Source organism: Oncorhynchus clarkii, chromosome 6 (genome assembly GCF_045791955.1).
Source record: "Oncorhynchus clarkii lewisi isolate Uvic-CL-2024 chromosome 6, UVic_Ocla_1.0, whole genome shotgun sequence".
Classification (NCBI taxonomy): domain Eukaryota; kingdom Metazoa; phylum Chordata; class Actinopteri; order Salmoniformes; family Salmonidae; genus Oncorhynchus; species Oncorhynchus clarkii.
Genome location: NC_092152.1, coordinates 78,764,699 through 78,777,486, shown reverse-complemented (window position 1 = coordinate 78,777,486; position 12,788 = coordinate 78,764,699). Strand labels below are relative to the sequence as shown.

The following is a 12,788-nucleotide window of genomic DNA, read 5'->3' as shown; positions in this document are numbered from 1 at the left end:
CCCTCAATTATTTTATTCAAAATTCTCTCAAGTGCAAATTGTCTTTTTCTGTCTTTTCATTGTATTTCAATGTTTTTTGTTTTTTGTTTAAAGTGTATTTAATCATTTGTCTCATAAATCCCTGACATAGTATTTCATAAACATCAAAAATATTATATTACAATCCAATTCACATCCTAAAATTCTTTACATTTATACCCCAAACACATTTACTCTTAACTTTAATTCACCTGTTTATGTTATAATTATGTAGTTGACTGTTGCCCACTAAAGCCCCATAGGAGACTCTAAAACATGAAAGCCTTTAAAGACTGGTATAACTCATTGGAAGATACTTTATACCCATGCTCAAAATACATTCACCCAGTTTAAAAAGGGTTAATAGAAAGACAAGACTATTGCAAATTACATTCATGCTAATAATTGGAAAATGACTGAACAAGCTAGCATAGCGCTAACAGAAGCTAGCAATCAACTGGCCGGAGCTAGCAAACAGCTAACCGGAACGAGCCAAAAGCTAACCAGCGCTAGCTAATAGCTAACCGGAGCTAGCAATCAACTGGCCGGAGCTAGCAAACAGCTAACCGGAACGAGCCAATAGCTAACCGGAGCTGGCTGTAAACTAGCAGCTTTTCACAGTACAACAATTACAAAGTTCTTAAACATCACAGTTACAACATTACATTCTCTAATCCCTTAGGATGTTGTCAGGAGTGTCTTTTTCAAAAATAAAAATGTTCAGGAGTTAACAATTAGTTTATTTCTAGATCACAGGAATGCACCGCCACATCATTTAATGTTACACTCGACATGCATTTTCTGTCTTCAACAGGCAAGCTACAAAACGATATTGTGGTATTCTGTTTATTTTGACACTTTACTGACCTGTAACACAGGATAAATGATGAAACAGGAGAACATGGCATCCCTTTCAAAGGTTCTTTCAATTATTAGAACACACAGGTGCGGGATCACATATAGTCTGGCAGTCTCTATGGGGGTGCCACTGGGTTCAATTCTCGGGCCGACTCTCTTCTCTGTATACATCAATGATGTAGCTCTTGCTGCTGGTGATTCTCTGATCTACCTCTACGCAGATGACACCATTTTGTATACTTCTGGCCCTTCTTTGGACACTGTGTTAACTAACCTCCAGACGCGCTTCAACGCCATACAACTCTCCTTCCGTGGTCTCCAACTGCTCTTAAATGCAAGTAAAACTAAATGCATGCTCTTCAACCGATCGCTGTCCGCACCTACCCGCCCGTCCAGCATCACTACTCTGGACGGTTCTGATTTGTGGACAACTACAAATACCTAGGTGTCTGGCTAGGAGACTGTAACCTCTCCTTCCAGACTCACATTAAGCATCTCCAATCCAAAATTAAATCGAGAATTGGCTTCCTATTTCGCAACAAAGCATCCTTCACTCATGCTGCCAAACATACCCTCGTAAAACTGACCATCGACTTCGGCGATGTCATTTACAAAATAGCCTCCAACTCTCTACTCAACAAATTGGATGCAGTCTATCACAGTGCCATCCGTTTTGTCCCTAAAGCCCCATATACTACCCACCACTGCGACCTGTATGCTCTCGTTGGCTGGCTCTCGCTTCATACTCGTCGCCAAACCCACTGGCTCCAGGTCATCTACATGTCTTTGCTAGGTAAAGCCTGGCCTTATCTCAGCTCACTGGTCACCATAGCAGCACCCACCCGTAGCACGCGCTCCAGCAGGTATATTTCACTGGTCACCCCCAAAGCTAATTCCTCTTTTGGCCGCCTTTCCTTCCAGTTCTCTGCTGCCAATGACTGGAACGAACTGCAAAAATCACTGAAGCTGGAGACTCATATCTCCCTCACTAACTTTAAGCACCAGCTGTCAGAGCAGCTCACAGATCACTGCACCTGTACATAGCCCATCTGTAAATAGCCCATCCAACTACCTCATCCCCATACTGTATTTATTTATTTATCTTGCTCCTTTGCACCCCAGTATCTCGACATGCACATTCCTCTTCTGCACATCTATCACTCCAGTGTTTAATTGCAATATTGTAATTACTTCGCCACCATGGCCTATTTATTGCTTTACCTCCCTTATCTTACCTCATTTGCACATGCTGTATATAGACCTTTTCTACTGTATTATTGACTGTATGTTTGTTTATTCCATGTGTAACTCTGTTGTTTGTGTTGAACTGCTTTGCTTTATCTTGGCCAGGTCGCAGTGGTAAATGAGAACTTGTTCTCAACTAGCCTACCTGGTTAAATAAAGGTGTTCTCAACTAGCCTACCTGGTTAAATAAAGGTGTTCTCAACTAGCCTACCTGGTTAAATATAAGGTGTTCTCAACTAGCCTACCTGGTTAAATAAATGTGATCTAGCCTACCTGGTTAAATAAAGGTAATCTAGCCTACCTGGTTAAATAAAGGTGAAATAAGAATAGAACATTTTAAAAAGTCCCAGTGTGAAGTAAACATGTCTCACTGCCCCCGACTGGCCAACAGGTGTATAAAGGCATCGCAATGGCGAAACCTTGGAGGACTGACATTTCAGTTAAAGCATTCTTCCCCAATACAAAGAAAATACATAAACATAAATGTGACCATACATTTTATGTGCACCACATATGCATGGGTGCACATACCCCCACTCACATACACACACACATACCCCCCACTCACATACACACACACACATACCCCCCACTCACATACACACACACATACCCCCCACTCACATACACACACACATACCCCCCACTCACATACACACACACATACACACACACAATATGTATGACACACACACCGCTTCACATGAAATACATGTATTTATGTTAAGCTATAAGCATTGAGAAATGAATTATGCAAGAGAACTGTTCATTTAGAGTAAACTGCAGCCCCGCCCAGGGGAGCTCCGTTTTTTATAGCTCAGTGTTGTGACAGACAATACATCCCCTCTAACCAATAACAGCCACCACACCTATCAGGAAGTAAGAAGAGACAAGTTTGGAGTTTATAATTAATCCACTGTTTATCCAACCCACAGTGGTACAGCTCCAGGGGCTAAATCTAGGTTGAATGAAAACGTTAGCGTGACAGGGAACGTTAAAGGGCATAATGTCAAGTAATTCGTCAAACAACGTGTCATTTTATTACATACAACCTGTTGTTTTATTACAGTGATGACCACATCTGATTCAGTGTAGGCTAGGCCTATTCAGAAATGTTGACATGTGCAATTGTTTTCATTAAGGACAAACACAGTGGGATAGTGGGTGTAGTTTGATATTCATAAAAACAAACAAATGAGGATGACAAAAAGGATACAGTTCCATGTGTTTTATTCCGCCTGTATAGGAATGCGTTATACAATCTGTTTTATTGGTCTTGCAGTGCTGTGTTTTTATCATGAGTTCAGGACGATGGTTTTATGGCGTCATTCATTGTGTCAAAGGACAAGCTTACTTCTCACAGTTATACAATAGGTTACTGTGTTGGTGACAGAGACAGTGCGAAGTTTAAAGGCGCTCACTCACATTTGCACTGCGTGAACACTTGAGAAAATGGCTAGCCTACATCAATTTGTTACGGCCTTCACTGCGCCTAAGGGATTCAGTTCGATTGACATACCCTGTCTATCGACGCGCTGAGGCATTCAGGGACTTACCGGAAACCAAACTTTTTCTTCAAACTTGTTTCGTAGCTGAGTCGAACGCGTCGAAAGAGGAAAGAAAGAGACAAGACCGTTCCGCGTCCAAACTTTTACAGTTCCTTATTTTCTTCCTCATATTCGAGTCATGTTGGATAATAGTTGGTTGCTGTCTAAAAGAAGTGAAATACTGACTTTTTGTCAAGAATAACGGCCGTCTTCGAGTGTTATTCCTCCACACATAGTATAACGGATATTCGTTTTTATCATGGAAGACGTGAGTATTCAGTCTATTGCATTGTTCTGATGGGCGGCATTGGTGGAATCTCGGTCGGCTATGGTTGGTTTTAAATTAAATAAAGGCTACAGGTCTAATGAAAGTTTAACCTTAGTAAAGATTCTTACATTTTCTCAGTGGCGACATAGGTCAATCTAAACACTCACGGAGGGGTAGGAAAGTAGTCTCAAACTCATCATCATTCAAGGTCAGAAAAAAAAGAGTTAAACGAGCAATGTAGCCTAGATATAAAACAATCCGCAGTTTATTGGATGGACACTACACACTACATATAGCCTGTTGAAGTATCGGCGAAGAAAATAATAATTTGTGTTTCATCAAACTGATATGCTATGCGTCAATAGGCTCCAACAACGCATCGTACTTTTCACAGTTCAAACTCAGGTGCCAGGAGCTGTTAAAGCCACGCACCTGACAACCTGCTGCTTTCAACGGTAGCTTACTACTGCTACTGGGGCATTTACAGTGGTTTCTCTCACCCCTCCGTTGCTGGCTGCTGCCCCTGTAGCCATGGAGATGTTAAGGGAGGAGGAGGAGGGGTTAATAACTGTATTTTTACATTGTAATAACTACATTGTAGCTATGTGGATACATTTTAGCCTACAGGGTTAGGTAGGTTACTTTCTAAATGTAATCGGTTACAGTAGGGTAGTACACAATTGGCCCAGTATCATCCGGGTTTGGCGGGTGTAGGTCATCATTGTAAATAAGAATTTGTTCTTAACTGACTTGCCTAGTTAAATAAAGGTTTAATCAAAAATATATATAAAAAAACAGTACTAGTTACCTGTCCAAAATTATAATCAGTAACATAATTTTTGGATTAACCAAATTCAGTAACTTAATCTGAGAGGCATTGGAAGAAGACAAAAATGATCCATCAAACGCATTTGGTGTGTCATCATAGTGGTCTCTGAACTTGTGGTCAGACTTGCTCTGGTGGAACAAATTTAAACTTGTGCTTTTTTTCAATGCTTTGATGCATTGCAATGCATTTGAATGTCATTGAGAAAACAAACATCCTTTCTGAATTTAATCCAAGATGTAATCATCTAGTTTTTCAAAAGTATCTGTAATCGGATTACAATAGTTTTACTGGTAAAGTATCTGATTACAGTTACAGTTCTTTTCAAACCGATAACATGTAACTCAACCCTGACCCTACATTATAGCCTACTGTTTAGATAAACTGTAGCCTACCCTTCCGGTACAGTAACTGATCCAGTGTCAGCTCTTGGGTCAAGCTCTTAATTAATATGTTGGGGTAGGCCTATGTGTTATGGAGAACTGATCTCAAATCAGTTATTGAATGTGAACAAAGTCACCATACCTACAACCATGGTCAGTAGGCCTTACACCGCAGTGTTGTCTGGGGATGCAATGCAGCTTGGGTCAGACTGAAAGAACTACTGAGTCACCTAATATGTAAGGCTCTCGTCCTATCCTAAATAGGCTAGTTAGAACAGAAGAAGATGTACATGTACTGCTTTTAAAACTTCATCTGGAGGCCTATTTTCCCTTCTTTTGTTTTGAATGTACTGACGTTAAAAAGAGTAGGCCTGAACTGACAAGCAGTGACCTGTGTGTTTTAAAGATGTCTTTATGGGATAAACAGGCCTACTGTATGTGCAACAACTCATATAGCAGCTCAAAGTTGCAAGCCGTAGATGACATTGAGGCGAGTTTCCGGAAGCTGCTACTAGAATGAGGAAGTCGAACAGAGCAGTAAAACAGTAAATCAATCAAAATTGGCTACTTTGCAACTTTTTGCTCACACACATATACACACGCTGGTGCAAACGCATACGCACACACACACACACACACACACACGTGTACACACACACACACACGTGTACACACACACACACACACACACACACACATATGCATATGCTGGTGCAAACACACATACACACACACACACACACACACATGCGCGTGCGCTTGCGATGCAGTGAAACTCTTGTCATAGTAGCCTATAATCTCTGTTAACCCAGAAGTCAGCTGCATGGTTAACTTCTGTGTTCCTACAAATTGTGAGTTCTGGCAGAAACAAAGTCTCCACCTTGCAACAAGAAACTCTCAGCCAAAGCCCCCCCCCCCCCCCCCCCCCCCCCCATGTGGGCACAGGCACGAAGCTCTCAAGACGACGCGGTTTATGCACCGCCTTCACCCAATCCTGATACGTCCAAATAACCAGTGACAAAACCCTTAAAACGGAACTAATGCTGCTGTTATCTCCCACATCCCAGTCAGTCCTGGCAGATTCTCCCAGTCTAGATGCTGAGTCACGGGAGATGAAGTAGAATGGAATGTAAATTCATGGTCAAAAAAAGTACTATGCCCAGCAAGGTATGGTACTTCTAGGAGCTTCTCTCAGCTACATAAACATTGATTTAAACAACTGTGTCACAATTGACGTGGAGCAATTGATTTTAAAAGAAAATGTTCTTAGTGACCTCAGAAAACCCCTTGCACACAGAGGTTTAGCCCTTAGCAGCACTATCCTATTACAGTAGTGTAGTGTTAGTGTAGTGTTAGTGTAGTCTTACATTAATAACCAGAGTGCAGGGGTGAGATAAGGACCACCATGCAGTCAAGGTTTATACTACAGGGGTGCCTGGCAGTCCCATAACAAATCAGGGCACGTTCATAAACATGAAATATTGACCCAACACCCCCAGAAGTGTTAAAGGTACAACCTGTCATTTGACCAGCCTGACCCTGCCACTTGGTTTGGTAAACTGAGGGATGAGGCTGGAGAAATGGAACCACTCTCATATTCAGATGGACTATGAATTCCAAGACTAACAGTCCATAAGAATGACTTATAGTGTTAACCATATTTTCAAGCTATACATGGTTTGTTTCCAAAGGTTTATTGTAAAGACCAAGGGCCAGTTTAATGGAAACTGACCTGTTAGTCCTGGACTAGGCCTGGAAACTAGCCCTGAGAGGAAATCAAGTCAGCCATCACTATGTTTTCACATCAGTATAACTATATGAACAGCTGGACTAACCACACTGAATGCCCTATATGTAGCTATACTAATGTGATCTTAATTGGTAAATGAAAGACCCTATTAGGTAGGACTGGCGGAAAGGCTTCAGCTGTGTGTCTGTGCAGTCTCTCTTGGTAGACATTTCCTATAGCAGATCTAGGATCAGCTTACCCTACCCACACATTTCACCTTAATCATTAGGGTTTAAAACTCAAAACTGTCCTCAGATCAGTGTCTATGGGCCACTTCATTCTAGTCCTCTGAGTCACAGCAATAGGTTGACAGGCCATTCCTCGTGGGCCGGGTTTATATACACCGGTGTGGCTGGACAGTGTCTGGCGGCTCAGTGAAGGCCACTGCCTGGCTAGCTGCCTGTTATACACAACCAGCTGTTTTAGCACTCTGTCACTGACCCCTCCCCTCTCTCCCCTCTCCCCTCCCCTCATCCTCTCACTTCACTCTATCTTTCTATCTCTGACTCTTTCTCTGTCTGTTTTTCTCAACCCCTCACTTTATCTTTCTTTCTGTCCCCCCCCTCTCTCTCTCTCTCACACACACACACACACACACACACACACACATACACACACACACACACACACACACACACACACACACACACACACACACACACACACACACACACACACACACACACACACAATAAAAAAAGTCATCAACGTAAGGGCATTTCTCAACCTAATGTAAATCAAACTTAGACGTTGAACTGACGTCTGTGCCCAGTGGGGAGGTTCTTTTGGCTCAGTATCACTGACACCAACACTTCTTCGACACTTCTTCTGTAATTGTCAGTCACGTTCTGCTGTTGCTGGAAGCATGTCCATGGTGTGTGTCAGCCTGCTGGACCACAGTCTGAGGAAACAGACTTGCACATTATGTGAGGAAAACAATTAACCCTCTTTGACCATCGCTCAGCCTTGTGCTGCACAATAGTCCATTTCTGACCGTCGTTTCCCGGCATTTGGACTTGTGCTGCACAATGGTTGTGTGTGAGTAAGTGTGTGTGACTGAGTTCCCTCTGAAACTCTGATGGTGTTGTTGATACGTGTGTGTGTGTGTGTGTGTGTGTGTGTGTGTGTGTGTGTGTGTGTGTGTGTGTGTGTGTGCAATAGGGTATTTCTTTGGGACTTCCTCTTGTTTGTTAGTATCTTTGAGAGCTCTACGTCTCTCCTATTCCCCCCTCTCTCACCTCTCCCTCCCTCTCTCACCTCTCCCTCCCTCTCTCACCTCTACCCCGCTCTCTCAATTCAATTTAAGGGGTTTTATTGACACTGGAAACATATTTTTACATTGCCAAAGCAAGTGAAATAGATAAACAAAAGTGAAATAAACAATACAAATAAAATTAACATAAAAAATTACACTCACAAAGGTTCCAAGCGAATAAATACAATGTCAAGTGTCATATTATGTCTATATACAGTCTTGTTATGATGTGCATATAGTTAAAGTACACCTCTCCCACTTCCCCTATTCCCCACTCTCTCAAAGGATACTAAGGTGTCTTCTCTCCTCTCTCCCACTTCCCCTATTCCCCACTCTCTCAAAGGATACTAAGGTGTCTTCTCTCCTCTCTCCCACTTCCCCTATTCCCCACTCTCTCAAAGGATACTAAGGTGTCTTCTCTCCTCTCTCCCACTTCCCCTATTCCCCACTCTCTCAAAGGAAACTAAGGTGTCTTCTCTCCTCTCTCCCACTTCCCCTATTCCCCACTCTCTCAAAGGAAACTAAGGTGTCTTCTCTCCTCTCTCCCACTTCCCCTAATAGCTAGCTAAGTCAACCAGTGGAAAGGGGAGACCTTGTTAACTCAGATGATGTTGATTAGGACGTGTGGTGAGTTCAAGCCGGGCAGGGCAGCATGGAACTCAATTCATCCCAGATGGAGCCTTCTCCTCCCTGTTTGAGACTTTATAAGGAACACATGTCGGCTAAGGTGTGCCTTTTTTAAGGCCTTGAAATGAGGGCTCGGCCTCAGCCCATTTGGGATGGTTGTTGAAAGAGTTGTAAAGTGAATCAGATATTGCAAAGGCATAAGAAAAGGGAGGTTTTGGATTTGGCTCCGGCTTGGTTTTTGGGTTAGGTTTTCTCATGTGAAATGAGAATTTGGAAGACATCCATTTATGACACAATAACAAAGCTTGGCCCAATACAGTTTTATATTAATGGTGTATTTGCTCGTCTTATTTCAAACATCCTCAGAGAGGCACAAACCCGTGTAAACTTCAACTTCATAATGTTACATTACATGCTAGCATACGACAGTCATTATCAGATGTCATTTTGGGATGTCCACTGATTAACCAAGCATCTCTTCCTGTGGGAGTCGATATGTGGTAAAGCTAAAAGCAGATCCATGTTTGGAACTGTTACACCTTCTGGCATGTTCAGCTTGGCTAACTAGCTAACACTGCTAAAGTTGCTTGCAACAATGGCCAACACCACAGAGCTCTGTGAGCTTCCAACCAGTAAACTCAGTTGGGATAACTAGCCAACATGGCTAATGTTGCCACTTGCCACAATGATAACTGTACAATCAAGGAAACAGAGACTGTTGCACTTTTACCAGCATGTTGAGTTTGGTTAACTAGCCAACATGGCTAATGTTGCCACATGCCACAATGTTGTATGACGTGAGTCCATTAAAATGTTGCACCTAACAGCATTCCCTCACTTTAGCTAACTATGCAAGCCAATGTTAAGCTGCATAATGGAAGACACAGAGTCAAGCCAACTGCAGTAGTGCAAAATATCTCTTCTATAATGTACACTCTGAGAAAAAAAGGTGCTATCTAGAACCTAAAATGGTTCTTCGGCTTCCCTCAGTGGATAACCCTTTGAAGAACCCTTTTTGGTTCCAGGAAGAATCCCCTTGAGTTCCATATAGAACCCTTTACAGAGAAGGTTCTACATGAAACCCAAAATAGTTTGACCTGGAAGCAAAAAGGGTTCTCCTATGAGGACAGCTGAAGAATAATTTTGGAACCCTTTTTCTAACAGTGTAGATGTATCCAGCACCACACCCAGCATTATTGGCAGGGGTGAGCTGTACTGTCAGGCATTGTACAGTACACTGTGATGTGTTCCACTTTCCACTGGCCTGGCCTTCAGTGTGTGTGTGTGTGTGTGTCAGAGAGACAAAGGCCAATCAGTGCTTTCCTCTTTCACTTAGAGACAGCGATGCATGCCATGTCCCCTCTCTCTCATGTCTCTGTTTTGTGGACAATGCACTGTGGAAGACCAATGACTGCCTTTTATCTGTCTCTCTTTTTCTCTCTCTTTCCTTCTCTCTTTCTCTCTCCCTCTCTCTCCACTTCTCTGTATTTCCCTTCCTCTTTCTCTCTCTCTTCCTCTTTCATTCCTCTATCACCTCTAACCTTCTCCCTTCATCTCTTTCTAACTCCTTTAACCTCTCTGTGTCACTCCCCCTCTCTCTCTAGGCCTTTCCTCTCCTCACAGCTGTACCTTTCCTCTGTGTGCAAAGCGGAGCCACTCTTCCCAGTGCTGTCGCAGTGAAAGTGGAAAAACAGCTCGATGACCCTTTAAAAAGACATCCTGTGGAATTTCCTCCAATAGATTCTGAGTGCCTGGGAGTTTTAGACAGGCACCTGCAGTTGTTTGTGTTTTATTCTGTAATAAATGAGGACCAGTCACTGCGCAGTGTCTCCTAAAGGAGTTTGAGGTAGATAGTGCTGTGAGCTTTAGTTTTACGTTGTTGTTTCTTCATTGGTTAATATTACAAACGCAATCCAGTCTTATTCAGTGCTGGAAGTTTCATACTATGTTTTGTAGTAACTGAGTAGCATAGAAAAGCATTGTGATAGAAAGGCATTGTGCTACAGCTACTCTACAGTAATCCTCTGGAACTGTAGTCAGCTTTCTCAGGTCTCAATACCCTGGTCTGGACTGGTATTTCCACGTATGGACAGCTCCATATAACAACAGGGGGGTGTTCATTAAGCAAGAAATGGAAGAAAACAGAATGAAACGGATGGAATACCTAGCAAAACATTTTACAACATTTTTGTTGTGTGCCCTTATGAACAGAACCCTGGCATTATGCTTCAGATCTGTCCAGTTTCCCGATAGTGATGGAACTTAGGCTTACAAGTGTTTTAACATTGAATATTTCCTACATTGGCTGAAGATGTAACATACGTTTCCCAAAACACCAATCAGAGAGAACGTTTGCTAAGTGCGTTGTTGAGGCATTTGTCGATACTGATGCCCCATTTACATTGTGACGTATTTCATTGCGCTTCATGCAAGCTCTTTCTGCTACTGGACGGAGAGCATAGGGTTTCACAACCAATGCAAGACAAGATGGAGGAGAGCCTAGTCTCTCAGCAGAGATCACATTTATTTTGGGAGATTGCAAAATATGACCTTTTCATTCAATACAGGAGAAACATATTGTTTCAGTTGATAATAAAACATGTTTAGTTACTTTTTCCTCAACTTGTTTCCATAATTTTCTAGCAAGTCAAGCTATCTTACAGAGCAGCTAGTTAGCTAGCTAGCTAAAAGCTAGGCTATACTGTAGCTAGCGACTTCCACCTAATAATTATCATTGAATTAACTAAAACGGCAACCGTCATAAACATAAGTTTTACATACTATTAAAATACTACTGACTTATACGAATGAGTAATTTTTTACAAGTTGCTAGCTATCCTATAAACTCATCATCGAAAACCACATATTTATATATTGGCAACTTTGTATTTGTAGTCAACTTTGTTCTGAAGTTATCAGCGGTCATAGAGAGGCGGATAAACCATGTGATTCTATGTTTAGATTCTATGTTCTATGTTTCTATGTTTGTATAAAGTGACACAGGAGGGAAAAAGGCATCTTAGCTGCTCTGAGGCAGGCATTAGATTGTGAGCGTTTTTTTCAAGTACAACATTAATAAAGATGGTTTTGGGATCAGCTCGAAGATTTAATGATTCTCCTACGAAGGTTCTAACGATGAACTTAGCCTTAAGATTAGAGGTCGACCGACTATGATTTTTCAACGCCGATACCTATACCGATTATTGGAGGACCAAAAAAAGCCGATACCGATTAATCGGCAGATTTTTTACATTTATTTGTAATAATGACAATTACAACAATACTGAATGAACACTTATTTTAACTTAATTGAATACATCAATAAAACCAATTTAGCCTCAAATAAATAATGAAACATGTTCAATTTGGTTTAAATAATGCAAAAACAACGTTTTGGAAAAGAAAGTAAAAGTGCAATATGTGCCATGTAAGAAAGCTAAAGTTTAAGTTCCTTGCTCAGAACATGAGAACATATGAAAGCTGGTGGTTCCTTTTAACATGAGTCTTAAATATTCCCAGGTAAGAAGTTTTAGGTTGTAGTTATTATAGAAATTATAGGACTATTTCTCTCTTTACCATTTGTATTTCATATACCTTTGACTATTGGATGTTCTTATAGGCACTTTAGTATTGCCAGTGTAACAGTATAGCTTCTGTCCCTCTCCTCGCTCCTCCCTGGGCTCGAACCAGGAACACAACGAGAACAGCCACCCTCGAAGCAGCATTACCCATCGCTCCACAAAAGCCGCTGCCCTTGCAGAGCAAGGGGAACAACTACTCCAAGTCTCAGAGCGAGTGACGTTTGAAACGGTATTAGCGCGTTTCAAACTAGCTAGCCATTTCACATCGGTTACACCAGCCTAATCTCGGGAGTTGATAGGCTTGAAGTCATAAACAGCACAATGCTTGAAGCATTGCGAAGAGCTGCTGGCAAAACGCACGAAAGTGCTGTCTGAATGAATGCTTACGAGC

The 12,788-nt window shown here is 41.9% G+C and overlaps 1 protein-coding gene across 1 annotated transcript in view; it reads left to right on the top strand.

The window, feature by feature from the left end:
- The first annotated feature begins 3,512 nt into the window (after positions 1 to 3,512).
- Positions 3,513 to 12,788, top strand: part of LOC139411652 (pleckstrin homology domain containing, family O member 2) — a 30,405-nt gene continuing 21,129 nt past the window's right edge. The window contains exon 1 of the mRNA XM_071158260.1: positions 3,513 to 3,936. Coding sequence (XP_071014361.1) covers positions 3,928 to 3,936 — 9 coding nt within the window. The 5' untranslated portion in view covers positions 3,513 to 3,927. The remainder of the gene's footprint in view (positions 3,937 to 12,788) is intronic.